General features: G+C 38.0%; 2 protein-coding genes across 8 annotated transcripts in view; both read right to left on the minus strand.

Moving 5' to 3' along the window:
- Nucleotides 1–8,723, minus strand: LOC111144953 (MSS51 mitochondrial translational activator). 2 transcript variants are annotated; one of them, XM_022499575.1, is made up of 7 exons: nt 8,705–8,723; nt 4,034–4,276; nt 3,601–3,756; nt 2,395–2,519; nt 1,629–2,195; nt 1,217–1,310; nt 1–878 (listed from the first exon to the last, which is right to left on the minus strand). In XM_022499575.1, exons 2-7 carry the CDS (start codon nt 4,252–4,254, stop codon nt 659–661), a joined length of 1,383 nt encoding a protein of 460 aa, XP_022355283.1. In that variant the 5' UTR covers nt 4,255–4,276; nt 8,705–8,723; the 3' UTR covers nt 1–658. The 2 variants fall into 2 exon arrangements, with proteins under 2 accessions (XP_022355283.1, XP_022355282.1); XM_022499574.1 differs by lacking the exon at nt 8,705–8,723 and having other exon boundaries at nt 4,034–4,443.
- A 2,664-nt stretch (nt 8,724–11,387) lies between these two features.
- The window catches only part of LOC111144797 (protein phosphatase 3 catalytic subunit beta), a 47,349-nt gene continuing 38,683 nt past the window's right edge, over nt 11,388–20,053 (minus strand). For 3 of the 6 annotated variants that reach the window (XM_022499271.1, XM_022499270.1, XM_022499269.1), the window contains 3 exons: nt 19,195–19,292; nt 14,453–14,482; nt 11,388–13,008 (listed from right to left, as the gene is read on the minus strand). In XM_022499271.1, the coding sequence (XP_022354979.1) occupies nt 12,830–13,008; nt 14,453–14,482; nt 19,195–19,292 (307 nt within the window). In that variant the 3' untranslated portion in view covers nt 11,388–12,829. The remainder of the gene's footprint in view (nt 13,009–14,452; nt 14,483–19,194; nt 19,293–20,053) is intronic. The other 3 variants (XM_022499274.1, XM_022499273.1, XM_022499272.1) reach the window with 1 other exon arrangement.

The following is a 20,053-nucleotide window of genomic DNA, read 5'->3' on the forward strand; positions in this document are numbered from 1 at the left end:
TTTTGACCAGAGCAGAGTTTATGCTCAAGAGTGAGAAACTTAACAATGACTGCACACCCAGGTGATCCTACTCTGGAATATTTAAATACAACACAAGGCAAAAAGCTGCTCTAGGGCTAGAAGGCCCCAAGCAAGAAGAAAATAAGATATTTACTTAGAAAAAGCCAGGAAATAGAACAATATGCCAATCCTCACAACCTCTCCCATGTTCCCGGCCACATCTCTATTGCCTATTCTCGTACCACTTCAAGTCATTAACACCTCTCCATTTTTCAGCCCAGATTGCTGGATAAGAAAGTCTTTTTCCAGAAAAAAGAAGGTGCCATTCTTTTCCTTGGCAGCATCTGATTCAAGTCAAAAGGTACAACTTTCTCACAAAGGAAAATGTCAGGAATTCTAGGCTCTGGAGAGTGATACTAGGGCTTCTTGCCACACATTAAATCTAGAATCCTGTCTCTGGAAGCTACTTGTGGCTAATCTCTTAGAAAAGAGTCAAATCATATAGGAACTCCCATTCAGCTTAGACTCTTTACTAGACAAGTTGCCAAGGTTTAAAATATAGTGGATTTCAAGGTTGGCAACAACCTGACGTCAGCAGGGTATTTTCATCACAACCTCCCAATTTTCTAAAAGTCCAGTCAGGATCTGCCTCAGCTATTTAAACCCCACCATCTACTTTCTTTTCCAGTTGCCTCCTATCCAGCTTGCAGGAACTTCCAAGAAACATGATATAGTAGGCACTGCAGTATACTGGTTGCTTGTTGGGGTTGGAATAGACCTGTTCAGGTTTGAGGGACGCGAAAGGATTAGCTCCATAGGCAGTGATGTGTGTATCCAGGTCCACCAGAATCTGCAAAGAAGCCGCCAACTCCTGATGGCTATAGGAGACAGATTTTAAAAAAGAGAGAGAGGAAAAAAGAAATTGCTCTGCTAATTATGAGAGACATAGGAGAGAAATTCCTCAGAACTTGATACTTCTGGACTCAGTAATCCCCCAAATTACCTAAGGCTAGTCAGGCCAGGGTATCCTTCTCTCCCAAATGTCTCACTCAGTAACTGATTAACTAGCATAGGACTTGGTTCCAAGGGGATTAGAAAAGAAGAAAATCCTCACCAGAAGACAGAAGATGAGGAAAGGGGAGAGAAATGAGCTCATCTATACAGAGAGAGGTATGAGTGAGGGAGGGAGGTATCACAAATAGGAAGAGGTTGGAACCTGTAAACAGTGATCAATGTAGGGATCTCATAATCACGAAGTAGCAGGAGGGTAGGCAGCCAAGCCTCCATCAAATCTGGGGAAGCATGGAAACCTATGGGGAAAAAAATAACAGAAATGGATATAGAGAGGAGAAAGGCTGAGGTAGACCCTAAGCAATTTACTTTTTTGTGTCCACCCCTCCCTTCACCTTTCTCACCTCCAGTGCTCATTTACCACCACCATCCACCCCAGGTTCTGCAATGGAAAATTCTGAACCAAGGTATAGCACGTATGGCTAATGATCAACCAAGGTTGTCATCATAGTATGTTTAATCTGACCAAATGAATGGGGTTCCAAATAGAGGAGATATAAGAATCAGGATGGAAAATTCCCTAAAAAGCCACCAGTATTCCCCTGAATGACTCTTACCTGGATGGAATGCCACCACCAAATCTGGATGGGCTATCTGTCCAGTCTCTACCTGTTCCTCCCAGAAGTCATGATAGAGGCCCCTATGGCCACTAAGTTGAACTGTGCCAGGTTCCAGGGGGGAAGTTGAGGTGCTCTGTGTAAAGTCAGCAGATACGTCTATACCCACCATGATCACACGGAGGCCTAGGTGTCCAGGAAACATGTAGCCAAGCTCATCATAGTCCCCAGGGCGTGTGAGGAATGTCTCCACATGGGAAGCACCAACCACATGCACTGTGCTTCCCCCAGTCTTCCCAATATCTATCCCCAAGGCCCGAAGCCCAAGGCCCAGTGTCAAGGGCCGTGATAGGGCATCTGTCAGCAGCCGCTTCAAAGAGCCCTGCAGGACATCTGGGTCTGGCCTTGGCCGTCCTACGTTGGCCCACAGGGTGTTCATGGCATGACTACCTAGTACAGCATCCAGTATAGCTTCTAGCTGTAAATGCCGCATAGAAAACCAGGTATCCCAGCCCTGTACAACTTCAGCCACACATGGCCAAGGTCCTGAAGGTAGGACAAAAGCACCTGTAGAAAGAGGGGATAAGAGTGACCTAATCCTTTCCTGGCTTCAATATTCTTTCCAAAATTTACTCTTCCTACTTGTGACCAGGACTGCCCCACTGAGTTTCTCATGTTTCCCTCATAACAACATGCTTTCATATCTTTTTCCAAGTACAACCAACTATGACTGCTATGGCAGAGTTCTCCAGCACCACCACTTCACCTGTGACTAGAAGCCATTCCATGAGACGGTCCACAGCTACCAGACGCAGCTCTTGACAAACCTTCCTGTGCTCTGGCCAGTCTGACTTCTGGCACTCTGGACCACAGTAATAGACATTTCTGCACCTGAAAGATTAGTCCCAGAAATAGATGTTCCTATACCTCAAAGGTGATTGGGGGATGTCTAGGGAAGGGAATTGACAATTCCTGTATCTAGGAAGAAAGATCACTGAGTAGGAAAGTTATGGAGAGGAGTTAGAGCTGATGCACCAATTTTGGAGATTACATTTGGCAGAGGAGGCATGAGAGACTAGGAATGTAATTATTCTCTTGGGTCAGAGTACACCTCAGTCTGTATCTGGAACAACTAACTTTTTACATCCCTTACAGAAAAAAAAAAAAAACATTAGGAGTTTGCAGCTGCCCTTTTATCACAGGTGTGGCTCAACCCCAACCTCCCCAGAACAGACAGGATCTTACCCATTCAATACTCAAGAGGAAGGAAGTGGAGAAAATTATACAGTAGATTATACAGATTATTCCATTCTCCACAGGGAAAATGTTCTAAGACTCCAGTGGATGCCTGAACTCATGGATAGTACCAAACCCTATATATACTATGTATTTTCCTGCATATACATACCTATGATAAAGTTTACAAATTAGGCACAGTAAAAGATTAATGACAATAACATAATAAAACAATTATACTATAATAAATGTTATATGAATGTGGTCTCTCAAAGTATCTTATTGTACTATACTGACCCTTCTTCTTGTGATGTGAGATGACAAAATGCCTAAAATGCCTTCAACATGGTAAGATGAAGTGAGGTGAATGATATAGGTGCTGTACTCAGCATTACGCTATTAACTTTGTGACAATAGCCAGAGGAGGTCATCTGTTTCCAGACTGTGGTTGACCACGCATAACTGAAACCGTAGATCACAAACGTAGGTCACAACTGTGGGTGGGGTCACTTGAAACTGCACATAAGGGGGACTACTGTACCATTGTCTGACTTCCCCATAATACCCAAAATAAACAGGAGCCCAGTCCTTTTCTAATCTTTCTGTGATCCGGATCCCAAAAAATGAGGAGTGAGCCCAAAGTTATTCTGAAAACTCTTAGACCTTTCCTCCTGCAATGAAGTCTTAGAATAGGATCATTTCTGGATGACTTTCCTATTAGCCCCCAACTAGTCACCTCTTGCACTGCCGCAGGACCTTGGAGTCTGAAAGGCCACTAGGAAGAGCTCTACAGTGAGCACAGAATTGGAATGTGTCCTCCATCTTCTGGAACATTTCTCGAAGGCATCGAAATCCAAAGCCTGATACAGAAGCACCCCCATCTAGCACCAACCTGCAGAAATGGCATGGAGAAGTGGCAATAGGAAAAAGAGTATCTCCAGAATCATTCATGACCTATACCTTGCCTCCTATATATTTCCATCTATTCCCACTATTTCTCACATGAGCATATTATATTTCTTCTATAGTAATAAAACTTGCAAAAGTCAGGATGAGAAACTCCCTCATTGTAAATGCTCCATATTCCCCAAGTTCTATTCCCTTCTTGCTTTCTGAAATCACTTCTCCCAGAGATAATGTATTATTCTTCCACAGAGCTAGAAACTCACTTGTATTCTTCATAGCTTTTCATGTTTAGCTTTTGAAGGATTAGCTGGGATAGGCCAGGAACATTATTCTCCAAGGAGAAGAAGCCAAGTGCATCAATGCTAGGGTCAGGTTTTGAGAGGGTCAGAGGCACAGAGGTCACAACTGTGGGTGGGGTCACAACCATGGGAGTCACCGATGAAGGGGGTTTCTTGTGCCTTCGTTGCCGGGATCTTGGAGCCATGGCTGTCCACTGATACCTGGGACTATATGTAGAACAGATATAGAATGAAATTTTGCAAGCTAGACAAGTACAATGTGTTTTCATATGTTTGACCTTTCAATTTTCATTACAGTCTCTACAGCTATCAGTAAGATTTACTTAGGGTCTACTGATGATTGATCATCACAGGCAGTTATAAAAAACAGGAGGAAAATAATTGTATATCAACATAATTATATATGTATCACATATGAAGTTCTATATGAAAAATAAACTATGTATATAAGTAAATGCATAGAAAAAGGTCTGGCAGGGCTCATAAAAAACCAGTAACAGGGGCGCCTGGGTGGCTCAGTTGGTTAAGCGACTGCTTTCGGCTCAGTTCATGATCCTGGAGTCCTGGGATCAAGTTCCACATCAGGCTCCCTGCTCAGCAGCGAGTCTGCTTCTCCTGCTGACCTCTCTCCTCTCATGCTTTCTCTCTCAAATAAATAAATAAAATCTTAAAAAAAAAAAAAACCAATAACAATGATTAACTCGGAGGGAAAGAAGTAATGGGATAGGAACTGGGTTAATCAAAAGGAACTTTAGACTTATCTGTAATGTTTGACTCTTGAATACTAAGAATATATTCATATATTATTAATGCATTGAAAAAAATCAACTTAAAATAAGGGAGGAAAAAGCAACAGAAATTTTGGTTGTTCAAAACTACCAACTATTTGGAGAATCAGTCAACCTCACCTAGCTAGGGAAATAAAACATTCATTTTAGAAGACCTATCATCACATTTTTTTTTAAAGATTTTATTTATTTATTTGACAGAGAGAGATCACAAGTAGACAGAGAGGCAGGCAGAGAGAGAGAGAGGGAAGCAGGCTCCCTGCTGAGCAGAGAGCCCGATGCGGGACTTGATCCCAGGACCCTGAGATCATGACCTGAGCCGAAGGCAGCGGCTTAACCCACTGAGCCACCTAGGCGCCCCCCTATCATCACATTTTTAAGCACTCAACCCAGAAGTAGAAATTAAATGCAATACAAAATCAGCACCACAATATTAAGATTTATGTAGTCAAAGCAAGTTATGCAAATTATGAGGAAAATTTCCTAAAGAACTGAGCTTTAAAGTAGAACTAATCCCATTATCTACCCACTACCTAGGAGGAACTCTGATATTCTCCTTTCCAGCCTCGTCTTCTCCCATTCCTTCCCAAAGGAATGAGTAAACAAAAGGAACTATATTGGGAAAAATAAAAACATCCATTCATTCAAAAAATATTTATTGCTAAACACATATAATCATTTATAAAATATTATAATGGAAACATATGCAAAATATACTTAATATGTAAATGTCTTAAAGAGGGATCAAATGTAAATTATAATATAAGGCAGTATATAAATCCTTGTAAGAAAAGTGAAACTAAAGCAGATCAGAAGGAAAGAGTCTCCTCAGTTAGTTAGCTGTAGACGACTTTATAAAGCATAGAGCAGTCAGAACAGACCCATTAATGATGGTAATACTTTGAATAAATGGAGACAGAAAAAGGAATTCTAAACACAGAGAAGAGCATGAGCATAGAACTGTAGATGGGAACACTCTAGGAATTAATGAAATAGGATGGTATGAGTTTGGTTATTAAGTATAACATCAATGTAAGAACTAAAACTATAAAGTCTTAGAAGAACACATAGGGAAAAGTGTCATAATATGGATTTGGCAATTTCTCGGATAGGACACCATCAAAAGAAATGAAGTACTGATAATATGCTATAATGTGGGTGAACCTCAAAAACATTATGCTAACTGAAAGCCAGACACAAAAGATCATATGCTACATGATTCCATTTATATGAAATATTGAGAAAAGGTAAATCCAAAGAGAAAGCAGATTCACGGCTGCCAGGGGCTGGATGGAAGAGGGAGCGATGGGGAGTAACTGTTAAATGGTTATAGGTTTTTCTTTTGGGATGGTGAAAATGTTTTGGAACTAGATAGAGGTCGTGGTTGCGTAACAATGTGAATGTATGACATAACATGCTCATTTTAAAAGGATTAATTTTATGTTATGTGAATTTCACCTCAATTAAAAAATAAAAAAAGGTATCTGTAGAGATTGAGAAGCTAAAAAATTATTTTTAAAGAGATTTTATTTGTCAGAGAAAGATAGTGTGCGCGCAAGTGCCTGCCCAAGCAGTGGGAGCGGTAGGCAGAAGAAGCAGGCTCCCCGCTGAGCAAGGAGCCCAATGCAGGACTCAGTCCCAGGACCCTGAAATCATAACCACAAGGCAGACGCTTAACCAACTCAGCCACCCAGGCATCTCGGGGAAGCTAAAAAATTATTAACCCTCAGATTAACTGCCTCTAGGGACAGGAAAATGGCAGAGGATAAAAATGCTAACAGTGATTGGTTTTATTGTGAATAAGGTAACTATTAAAGTACAAATCAGGGATCAGGTTTTGTTCCAAAAATAGTCTGACATTTAATCTTTCTGGATCAGATCCGTTAGGGAAAAAACTCCAAGAATCATCATTCAGCTGAGGTGTAAGTGGCAGAACAAACAAAAACTTCCCAGAATCACCCAGTACACCTGAAACTAATATAACACTGTATGTTAACTAACTGGAATTAAAATGAAAACTTAAAAAAAATCTATTATTTTACAACATGGCTTTTGCAAACTGTTGTCCTTAGTTAATGAGGGAACTAATCTGTATTTTCCTTTGTACTTCTCTCTCATCCTCTCACTGTACCCCTGTAATCTCTCCCCTCATCCCACAGATAAATGGATGTTTTCAGAGTCTACAGAACAGGAATAGCTAAGCTCATCTGCATATATCACCTACATTCTTGCCAATACAGAAGAAATTAGACCTCAAGGTGATAGATTATTTTAAGATTTAAGGGTCATGTCCCTTTACTAAAGGATGCCTTCACACCTGAGTACCCCATTTCCAACTGACCTGACTCTTCCTCCACTTTTAAAAAATATACGCTTTATTTCATTTATCTATCTATCCTATCTATCTATCTATCTATCTATATTTTTAAGAGAGCAAGCCTGTTTGAGCAGCCAGGGAGGGGCAAAGGGAGAGGGAGAGAATTTTGAGCAGACCCCACACTCAGTGCAGAGCCCAACTTGAAGCTCAATCTTGTAACCCCAAGATCATGACCTAAGCTGAAATCAAGAGTTGAATGCTCAACTGACAAAGCCACCCAGGTGACCCTTCTTTCCATTTTTAATCACTACACATTCTCATCCAATTTCCAAAATCACTGCAACTTGAGAAGCATTCCTCTGCTCTAGCTACCCGGCCTCTTTAGGCAAGATACCTTCTTGAAACTTGAAAGAATGGATTCATCTTTCTTGAAAGATATAGAGAAAAATTATCTTTGATTTGAGATAGATCAAGAGTCTAAAATCCCAGGAGTAATAATAAATATATATTCCTGATGTTCAACTAGACTTTGTGCTGCAATGGAAGCCAATTAAGACCAGAAATGTACTTCCTAACTTAATCTGCCTTTCCAAAGACGTCTTTCTCCAATGGAAGATTAACTCTTGGCTCTCTGGGGGTTGGCTGAACTGGCTGGGAAGTGCAGGGATCAGTTTGGGGAGGAGTGGTGGTGATGAATCCTTGATAGTTTCCTCTGTGTCTAGAGAAGGTTAATGATACAAATGAACTAAACTTCTAGGAAGAAGGTAGAGTAAGGTAAGGTAAGAAGGTGCATTTGTATCTACATGAGGTTCATGTCTGAGTTTGTGTACCCTAGGACCAGACCCAGCTTCCCTGGTTCTAACTTTCCTGCAATGAGCCCCAGGATCCTCCAAGTTTGAGGGGAGGGAACAGGACTGAGAGAAATGAAGGCAAAAAAAAAAAAAACAGACAAAACAAGGAGAAGCTGGAAGGAATTATATGTAATAAGCTTTCAGAATTTTCCAGAGATCAGAATCTACTTCACCTACAAGGAATCACTTCAACTTTTTTTCTAGCCATCCCCAATAACTTGGGCTCTAATTTATTCCCGCAAGACAGAAAACACCAACACTAAGGACTAAAGAGGAGACAGTCTGCACGGTCTAGAAAAACTCTTATCTTTCATTTCCAAATTCCCTCCAATATTAGCCTATTCCCAGACCAGGTCTCCCATTTTTGCCCTTCATCACCAAAAGCCTCAAGTTTCACCCAAACCAGTTACCTTCTCACTATCTCCAGACCAGGAAGGACCATCTAATTTTCTCTAATTCACCCTTTGGGGAGGTAGGGAAAGGGGGAAATGATTCTAGTCATTGGGGGATCCTATAAGGAGCTGGGAAAGAGAAAGAGAAAAGGAGGAATATATTAAGAATATTGTTATTATTAAGCACATTTGGCTGCTTAATCAGTGATTAACACTCCCGGGGGTGATAAATGTTTTACTCAACTATAAACTAAGCAAGCAGATGGTTTGATGGAAAAGTAACTTACCCTGCTAAGCCCTCGGCTTCCTTCCTTCTCTCTTTCTTCCAAGTGAAGTAAATGCTTCACCTCCTCCTATCTAGGTTGTGGCTGACTTGCAGCTGTCCCTTCATATCACTTCCCTTTGCAAACTGCTGAAATGCTGAGTCTCTGTGATTCAGTGTGTCCTGCCAACCAGACAGACAACGCTATCCCTAACGAGGTAAGGAGAGACCTGGCCTTCTGCCCGTGGACTTCTCTCCTTCTGACCTTCCTTCTCTGCCAAGAAGGTAAAGAACTCTGTCAACACTCCCAAACTCACCAAAGGCCAGGCATGCTAAGGAAAGATGAAACCTGTTGCTTCCTAAACCTCTCTCACTAAGGCAGCATTTCTGCTCTCAGTCCAGAGAGTCAGAGAAAAAATAAAATTAAAAACAAAACAAAAACAAAAATCCTGTGATTAGTTCAGAATTCATTATTTGGTTGGAAAGGTAGGCACTAGCTCAGATCAAAAGAATTCCTGGAGTTCTGGATGTCAATCCAGACCCAGGATGAGTTAACCCAAGCCCAAAGTCCCTTTGAGTGTAACAAACACTGCTCAAACACAACTCAACAATGATCAATCTGGGCTTAAACAAAATATAATACCTAAGATAGAAGAATACAAATGGTCATTTAATGGTACAGAAGGAAATCAATTGTAGGAGAAACAATTTGTAAAATTCACTTTCTCTGAAAGGAGAGCAAGGTACTTTCTGAGTAAATGTCATCAGGCACACTTCACTTACTTATTTCAAAAGAGGAATAAATAGAGGAATAGAGTAAACAAAACCAAAATATTATTGGCTAAAAATGCACAATTTCTAGGAACAGAAAATATAAAAGAATCAATTCAAACATCTTATTCCTTCCTACAATGAATGCTGATCCAGGGAACCTGATTACACATTCCGAGCTCCTTTTCACTTATCAAGCTCCAGAGTCTACCAGAAATTATCAGGGCAGTGGTCCTACACGACTGCAAGACCTGACTTTCTGGTCTTTATACCTGGTCCTAGCTATGTCACTTACCTGCCTCTGTGAACATCATCAAACTGGGGAACAGAACAACTTACAGTCAATTTGAGGTCCTGGAATGTGGCAAATCAAAAATTTACATATGAATAGATGCAGAGGTTGGATTCTAAAGGAACCCCAAACTGTAGAAATCAACTACACACAGGGAAAGTAAAAGTTAAGTGTTAAGGATACAATGAAACATTACATATTATTCAGAATAGCTGTGAAGGAAAGAAAGTCAGTAGCAATACGCAAAAATCCTGAGTAAAACAGGAGTAATTAATTTTAAGCAAAGATTTCAGGCCTATTTCAAATTTAACTGGCAGTACTTTTAAAGGTTATGAGTTCTGTGAATGATGGCTGAACTGCAGAAGGCACAGGAAGTCAGAGATGGTCTTCTCTAACTCAGAAGTGTCATCTTTGAATATAAAGGGATATAATAAATAGAAAAAATTGATAACTGAATATTAATTTATATATTTTACCATCACTACTACTAGCTTTGGTAGATATTCAAATTTACAATTTAGAAAGATCTAAACTTTTCAGTTTGCTTTCATTGTAAGTTACATTTCTTAAAAGGCCTTAAAATGTTTCTAAGGTTCATAGTGAAACCTTAAAAAACACTTCTATGGTGCACAGTTATGAAGAAGGACTAGAAAGAGGTTCTTATTCAACAGTTAGGAAGTGGTCGGTGAGGCACTGGGTGATTTTTCTACCACTCTTACTGTATACCACTTTTCAGCATTCTGTTCCTTTCTCTCACTTTCTTCTTCTTTTTAATCTTTACCATCAACCCATAATTCTTCTAGTTTGTTAATGATGTTTTATGTTTACCCAAGAATCCCAGTGATGGACCTAAGGTCTTAGGAAGTTCCTGGTACCTGATATACTAGTTAAGCTCTTAATTTAGAGATGCAGAGTTTTCATAAAACAGTAACATCCAAAAGAACCTTTAAAGGTATGCAGTGCACAGTAGCTTTAAGTATAGTTCAAGGACTGCTATGTATGCAAGCTGATAATACAGCAACTGCAAGCTGTAATAATCAACAATTTGAGTTCTGTTTGCTACCTGGAATAAGGCAAGTATACACAGTTCAAATTAAATTAATGCTTTGTAATGTGCATCTTTTATAATTATTGTTGAAAACTGTTAAGTCACTATATGATTATATTATAAAATGTTGAGCAATATCCTAATTTCCCTCAATTTGCAAAATTTCATACTTATTTTGATTATGGAAAAGAAAGGAATGCGATGGCAAGAAAATACAGTATCATGAATATTCTTTCTCTTATTGTTAAAACACCCAATAAATTCCCAATACTACTATAATAAAACTCTACACAGTAACATTTTCTTTCAACTAAAAGTTAAATGAAATAGTGATTTTAAATATTAGATTTAGGAGGCCTATAATAGGCACCCAAAGTACTCTAGTTTTCAGTTATTAATGCTTATGTAAGACAAATGTAACCAAAGTTAAAAAAAAAAAAAGAAAATTTATGAAGACAAGAATTTAATTTATCAAATTACCATGAACCATCCACGAGATAATCTCTGAAGGCTATATCCCAGACCTACTAACAGGATTTTCTGATTTGCATGACATCAAATCAGACTACATGTTCCAAATAAAACCCAACACAGAGATAGGAGCAGCGGCCCATGCATGGAATTTATTGTGTGCTACTGTTTATAAAATACTCGAATAGTCCTGCACATGCATAATATTTCCAACTTAGACAGGAGACCATACAGGGTGCACTTTCTGGCAAACAAAACAATAGATGGTTCCGCTGCCTGGAGCTCTGAGTTGTATTCCAGGGCATGAGGGAAGCAGGCCACCAAAGTAAAGGGAAATACCAAACTACAGTGGCAATCAATACAGGTCAATAATTGTGAAAAATTAGCACATGGTTCCATTTAGTTTAACCAAGCAGTTCTGTAACTATCAAAAGAAAAGGTTCAACATGCAATCTTGACTTTTATGCTTCCACTAACATCTGAATGATTGAACAGAACCATTGCTTCTATGCTGCATTGCTTAATCAAAAACACTTCCAGAACATTTTAAAATTTCCTTTGCATCAAAACATAAAAATGATAGAAAGCCAGCAGCAAATCACCCTGGTGGCTATTTAAGCAACTTGAGTACTCACAATAAACTAAAATTTCTCATAACATCTAGGTAACCTATACATGTCGTACCTGTACATCATAGGTCTATATATTAAATATTTGCAAAATGAAAACATGCATACACAAAATACGTCAAGTTTTACAGACATGATTTGAATTAAAATTTACTTTGACAATGTACAAACTTCTTTTAAAGTACCTTAAATGAGTAATTCTGTAATTCTTCATAATTTTGAAATTTAGAGGTTTTCTTCTTAAATCTCTGGGGTGTAAATTTCAAAAGATCTGGGCAAAAAAGATTCTAAATTAGTTTTTGGATTTGTGTTCAAGTAAGAGTATCTGCCTAGAAATAGGTTATGCATTCATGATTGAAAAATACCAAGACTATATTACAGAATTAGCCACATTTAAGAACTATAGACCTGAGGTCAGCATTTGTATAAATGCCAACTGGTTTTCTCAGCATTTTGCCCATAATTCAAAATACAGCTTAGTAACCTCAGAAATGTATTTTAAGACCATGCTAATTCATCCTTTAAAGACATTTCATGGGGGGGAAAAAAAGTCCACATTAGCTCTTAGGATTGCATTTGAAGTCATGGTTAAAAAACAAAATCTAATTCTACTGAGGGGAAAAGAAATCTCATTTGTAAACTTAAATGTGTGAACCACAAGCATAAATGGAGGTATAGCTGCCCTCCACTGGAAATTGCCCCAAGCCCCTTGCTCACTGCTCTCCACCTTGGCAGCGATGACTCAATCTTATCAGATATTACCACATGTCCCAGGGCCCTCAAGCCTCCATCCAGGAAGGGGGCTGGGGTCTCAAAAAGCACAATGGTTTCTCCAGAGGGACTGTGACATTTACAGTCAGCTTGGCCGACCCCTCCAGATCCTGGGGGTGATCTGTCCATTTGGGGCCCGAGATGTGAGAGTCCCTGGGAAGCCGTGGGTCACTGGGCACTATGGTTGCCAGTCCCGTGGTTCTCAGTGGCATGTGCGGTGTTCAGGGAATTGAAACCATCTTGCTGTACAGCATCTTTCCGGGGTGGCATTCTCTCATTGATCCTATCCAAACCCTTTGCCTCTTCAAAACTGCAGATTCTATGTGGTGGAGAGAATCCTCGTATTGCTTAACAAAATGCAAATTTGAAAGTCAGTAATAGAAAAACATTTCTGAGATTTCAAAAACATAATTAATGATTTTTAAGAAGAAAGAAATTAGCTGTATGTAGCAATATTTAAATCTTATTTTAACTGAATCCTACCCCCATTCCAGACTTCCCCTTAAAATGTGAAATCTTTAAATCTAAATACAAACACGATAGCTTCATAGATGACAAGTGTTAGCATAGCTTTTAAAAGAGAACTCACAAAAATAACCCTTCCCTGACCCCCAAATTAACTTACAGGCAATGGTCTCAGGGTCTCAGTCTGACTTCTACTATACCAAGTTTCTCCTACCTCAGACCTTAAAATCACCAGTGACTATCACAGTAAGGCAGCAACAAGAGTAAGGGCAAGTGAGGAGGCTAAACAAGGTTAACCTTGACATACAAATCTGTACCAAGGGCTTGGGAGGAGAAAGAGGCAAAGTATGTTAAAATTTAGCAGATCAGAACTATCTTGGAGGTCAAGGTATCATCACCCCAACACTACCAGAATGAAATGAAAAAGGTGGGAAATGCCTCCAGGAATTAGATCTGTATTTGGCTGATAGTAAAAAGAATTCAGTTTCATATTTTTAAGAAATGTCTTCCTTAATTCAATGGCCATTCACTGCATGTTCTTTGGAAACCCAAATCAAAATAAATGACAATCCTTCTCCAATTGTTTTAATTTCTCATTCACTTCATCTGGAATGATGCTTTTTCTACTATTAAACTGTATATACAAAAGATTTCCATACCACTAGTTATAATCTGGTTGCTTTATAATATGTGCAATTCCTGGGACTCAAAGTCTGTGCATGTGAACCAAATAAATGGTTGGGGCAGCAAAGCATTTAGCGATGTTATATCAAGCCAACATATGATATATATGAATAAATATTATCAGCAAACTCTAGGCCAAACAGCAAAAAAATAAATAAAAATCATAGTGACAGCTCCTGTACTCTCAGGTGAATTACTGAAAACGAGTAAAAACCAACTCAAACCTATACCTAGAGGGGGTTTCATTTGGGAAAAAAAATTATCTAAATAGCATAGAAACATGCAAAATGTAGAATAGACCTTTCTTTGCAACTTCAAATGCTATAATAATATAGCATAACATGCTGCACTCTAAAGAATTCAGGAATGGTAAATGCTGGTTGTACAAAATACTAGAAAAGGGAAAAACCAGATTATCACTATGGAAATTGGTCCTTGTAATTTAAAAAAAAAAAAAAGGGAAAAGAAAAGAAAGGAAAAGAAAAGAAAAAAAAGAGGAATGTGACTATTAAACTTGATGAGTCAGTGAGTCTGATTCATCTTGGGCTGTGCAAACTAGGAGTAAAACACACCCAAAGGACATTCTCTGATGCCCACCCACACACCACAGATCTCTGCCCAGCGCAAGGACTCTGATCATACCTTTTTCAGCCTCAATAGCCTCAACTGTGGCTGTACAGAAGTGAGCAGAGGCATGCAAAATGAATGAGAGAGATGAGAAGGGTCATATTGTACAGCAGAAAAGGCAATGATCACGTAAAATATCACAGTATCCCATACTACATCATCATTTACAATTTAACATAAATAGTAACCATATTAGAGAGCCCCATCCAATCCCCCAATTCCTGACACAGCAGTTTACACACAGCACTATGACAACACCGCTCAGAGCACAGAACACATGGACCTAATATAAACACAGACACCTCAGCACCCATGCAAATGCACTCCAGTATTAATTACCTATTGTGAATTCAGTATTTTGATGGCCTTAGAACTTTTCAACATATTTATTATATAACATCCATCACAATCACAAGGAAATTCTCTATGGTTAAATTATGATGGCAGAATTGTAGCAGAAGAACAAACAGAAGATTCTCCCCTCTCCCCCATCTAACTGAAACAATTCTCCTTATCAATTGTTCCACAAGATATAAAGTAGAAGGGTCAGTAATGCTTTTCCTTTTGCTTCTAATTCATAAGGCATAGCAAAAGCTGCAGTATGGCCACAATGAAACCTAAGGGCTATAAACCTGGTGAATTACTCTAAGCAGAACAGTTCTGTAGCTCTGTTGATTGTGGATAACCTAAAAAGACCTTTTTTGTCTTCCAGGAACTTCTTTTCTATTCTAACATTGGTGTCCCAAATATCTAAAGCTATCAATATCTATAGCCTTTTTTAAAAAGCTATTTATGTTCAGTTTATCATGAACTCAAATTTGCCTCAGGTACTAATAGCATGCATTCTCAAATGAAGATAAAAAGGACAACATATATCTTTTCAAGCCCATCTACCAACTAGAGAGGAATCAAGATAGAAGTGAGGTCTTACAGGCAATAAATCCTAATTACTGTATGATATGGACATACATGTAGGTCATATAAGGGAGAAATGCATTCTTAGTAGTATAGCTTGTCTCTGGCTCATTTAAAGAATCACAACATTATTTAGTCAAACATTTTGTAGTGAAACATTCTTTTGGCTCATTTCTGGGTTCAAACTGTACAAAGCACTCACGCTGAGGACCAGGATCAAAGATTGCAGAGGACAATGTTGCCTGACAATATTGCAAATTCTCCATTTTTTACCCAAAGTGCACACACTCAGAATATTCATAACAATAAGCCCCTCCTTTCTATTTTGCTTCTTCTACAAGGCCAATTAGATTTAGAAATAATAAATTTTGTCCAAAGCAGTTACTAATGTAAAGAAAAGTGATTAATCTAGGGAATTAAAGTAGATCTAAATTAGAAATTCATTAATCTTAACCAGATAGTAAAGTGAGTTGGGGACCCAAAAAAAGTAGGATGAACACTGAATAAAAAAGAATTAACTTTCCTTAACTGTTAAATTGTATCACAAATCCAAGCAGACATACTTATTGTATACCCACTGTACAAATCACCATTTTAAAAAAACCTAGCTCTGTACACCTGGAGTATATTCTTTGTATCTTCCCACACAGAAAACTGGGATAAATGACCCACCTCTTCTTGATCAGCCCTACAATTTCTATTCTTCAAAATATGGACTATTTTCTTTATAATTTAGACATTGAATGGGGAAAAAAAAATAAATGCCTATCAGAATGTTTTAAAGAGCTGACGGTAACAGAAGTGATTTTATATGAAATACTTCATAACTTGTATTATATATGGTAATAAAAATAAAACCTGATATTACTGTAAGAATTAGTATCTGAGTGCATCAGTAGTTTAAAAGTCTATTAATAAATTTTTCAAATTATGAAATGTAACAACATACTTCTGAAACCATCCTATTATATGTAAAAGCATGTTCTAGGTCAAATGATATTCTCTGCTCTTTCTAGAAGCTTCTAAATGCTCCTAATCCTTTTGAGGACACAAAATACATATCACACTCAAAATTGCATACCATGTCAAGCTTGAATGTTTAGAATTGAATAAAAAGTCATTTGAAGCTTAAACATTAAGCTGGAAAGAGATTTGATAATTGTAAAGTTCAATCTTTTGAAAGACACTGTTTTTCCTCTATTTGTTTTCAGTTTTATAGGGCATCCTGACAGGGCCTTAGTAAGTTTATGTACAGTGCTGTCACAAACTGTGTTCCTCAATACTACATGGGATAAATAATGAAGAAGAACTTGGCATTACTTAAAGAGATGGCCACATATTTCCCCATATATGTCCTGGTGAAGGTAGCATTATAGGGCTAGCTCCCAAATAAATTTCCTTGAAGAAAATGTACATAAAATATATCAATTCCTATTCCAAAAGAGTTGTGTAGTTTGTGAAAACACTCAAGAAGTATAAATTAAGGTTATTGAGAAGGCAATCGGACTATTTTCTGAAGACAGGACTGAGGTATTAGAATTTTAAAACCTTCTTTTTGCAATACTTAACTCTTAGTTATTCATATCAGGGAACATGTCTACTAAGATATTAGAAAAAAAATTTAAATCACACAGATGCAGCTTCTGTATGAGTCTTGTTATGTGCTTCAAAATGGGTTTATCTTATTATGCTAGGAAAATTAATCCACACTATGAAGAGCCATCGCTGGCACAGCTAGGGAGCTATCTAGTTTCCCAAATTAGACCTCTTAAACTCACCACCATCCTGTAACTCACTCTTTGTGGGAATACAATCCCTATAGTAAAGCTGTCCTTCAAACCTTTCCTGCAATTGGAGGTAAGGTCAAAGTTGGAAGACTGAGCTTCAGGCTGCATGCAAATTAAGAATGAGAAGTGCTGAGCTGCCAACAAAGCATGTAATTAGCAGGTACTAATTGTGACATCTGAAAGAAAGGTTTGCTATAGATACAACGTCAAAGTAATAATATATCCAAGGATAATGGAGATGACTGTACTGGAGATTTATTAAAGCATAAGGCCTTTCATTTTTTTCTTTTATGAGCAAAAAAGAGAAAGAATATAACATATTTCAAGCTACTAAAGTTCATCCTTTTCTATTAACACTTATTTTTGCTAGTTTTATTGAATGTTTAAGGGCTTAGTTTTAGCGAAATTCTTTTTAGCTCACTTTGCTAATGTCTATAATATAGTAAGAAAAATGGAGAGCAAGGAATATAAAGGAAATCAAAGCAGGTTTTCTTTTAATTAAAAAAAAAGGAAACCTCACTCAGAATGAAAATTTGAAACTACCATTTTAAAACATAGCTGTACTTCTCACATATACCAGTGGTGGTAGCAGACAACACACTAACATATAAAATAGAACATGTATAGGCTAGAAGGAGAAATTATTTACTACAGGAAAAATCTGCTTATTTATTTAGGCATTTATTATGAGACTGAGTGAAATGAGACTGTGAAAAATCAATCTACTTTAAATTTATTCAAAAATTTGAATTATTGATTTTTTGCTTTAAAAAAAATCACTAATTATAACACCAGGAAGAAAGTTAGTCATGACTAAAGAAAACATCAGATCTGTTCCTATCTGTTTCAATAGAGCAATGACCCCTGGAGGGCTGTCAAAAGTGGCTATAATAAAACAGATTAAAGCTATTCCATATCACATTTTTTGCTTTCCAACCACAAGGGAAAGAAATCTAGACTTTGAGTTTTTGTGTATACTCTAAAACATTCACATCACTCTTCTATTTAATATGTAATGGGCTTTCAAAAGATAACCCAGTATTTACACAAATATTTACGCCAAAAAAATAAGTTTTTTTTTTAAATATAAAATATTCAATGAGCCAGATTACAGGAATGCTTTACGTATAATTCTTTTTATTTTCATGCAAAATAAAGGCACACTTAATAACACCCTTTCAATTTTGACTTACAGGATTTAAGTTCAACCCCTTATAACAATGACTTAATATCTAATGTTACATTCATGTTCAGAATGCACAAAGTACAGCAACAAATGCAGCAAACCTCAAAACAAGGTGCTACAAAGTTGCTTCTACATCAAAAGACAGACAAGCGTCTGGTAGAGTAATTTAATTTAACATACTTTTACAGACATACAGCTAACCTAAAGAAAGACAGACAGATTTAGGAAAGCAGCTACATCTGCAGAGGAAGAAAACAGCATGTTACAGACAGTCAATTATACATAGAACATTTGACAAACACCACAGAAAACAAACTTTGGCATCATTTACCAGGGTACAAAACCTTGCACAAATCTTTTGGCAAGTGAAGTGCATAAGTAATGTTCGGGGCCCAAGCAGATTGTTAATTCTAAAATTAAGTATCTGAAAATTTAAGCATAGTCTAATACAATTACATAAATTAAAAAAATAAAAAATAAGAAACTTGGAATTACATTTCCATTTTAGTAATATGGATATCCTTGATTGACATTCTGAAACTGGGGCTTTTAAAAGAAAAGGGTGCATTAGACAAACAAAAATAAATATTTAGACATTATGATATGAGCCGTTCCCATATCATTTCACTGAAAGCTGAGAGACTGACCATTATTTTCAGTTGAAAGTAATACCCATTCTATCAATTTTCTGCCCTGGTCAGGTTATTAAGCAGACACTCCCTATCATATAGTATTCTGCCTGTGTCAGCTGCTGAGACAGGAACTAAAAAGCAGAAGGAATTCCCTGCATGCATTATGTGTATTGTTAGCAAAAGAGTGAGGTGTGCCCCAGTCCATCTGAGGCACAGCAAGTTGCATAACATCATTACCACTTTGCAGGGTCTGTCGTCCTCCAGCCAACACTCCACTAGGCAACATCCCTGTGGGAGTCAGGCCCTTGAGTGTCAGCACACTTTCACTCTCCTCCCTATAGCAAAGAGACATAACAAACATCAGAGACTTCCAACAAGGGGACTTGGGTGGCTCATTGAGTTAAAGCCTCTGCCTTCAGCTCAGGTCATGACCCCAGGGTCCTGGGATCGAGCCCCACATCGGGTGCTCTGCTTGGCAGGGAGCCTGCTTCCCCCTCTCTCTCTGCTTGCCTCTCTGTGTGCCTGCCTCTACTTGTGATCTCTGTCAAATAATAAAATCTTAAGAAAAAAAAAAAAGTACATAGTTTAAAAGAGGAAATGGGGCCCAGAGGTTAGGCCATGTAAATAATTTATGACATTCAATGTTATTACCAAAAGTATTTTCCTCAAGTCCAAGATATTCTCTTCCTTATTTTAAATGTTTCAGATAAAAAGGTACACCTTACAAGTGAGGCGTATATTGTTTTTCCTAAGAAGCTTTATTAAATATATGATGAGATTGATCATCAATGAGAATAATACAATTGAGAAAATACTTTTTTTTTTTTAATTTAAAGATTTTTGGGGCACCTGGGTGGCTCAGTTGGTTAAGCGACTGCCTTCTGCTCAGGTTATGATCCTGGAGTTCCAGGATCAAGTCCCACATCAGACTCCCTGCTCAGCAGGAAGTCTGCTGCTCCCTTTGACCCTCCCCATTCCCATGCTCGCTCGCTCTCTCTCTCTCTCTCTCTCTCTCTCTCAAATAAATAAAATCTCAAAGATTATTTATTTATTTGACACAGAGAGACAGAGAGAGAGAGAGAGGGAACACAAGCAG

The sequence above is a fragment of the Enhydra lutris genome, unplaced genomic scaffold (assembly GCF_002288905.1).
Source record: "Enhydra lutris kenyoni isolate GAN:26980312 unplaced genomic scaffold, ASM228890v2 scaffoldscaffold12, whole genome shotgun sequence".
Taxonomy (NCBI): domain Eukaryota; kingdom Metazoa; phylum Chordata; class Mammalia; order Carnivora; family Mustelidae; genus Enhydra; species Enhydra lutris.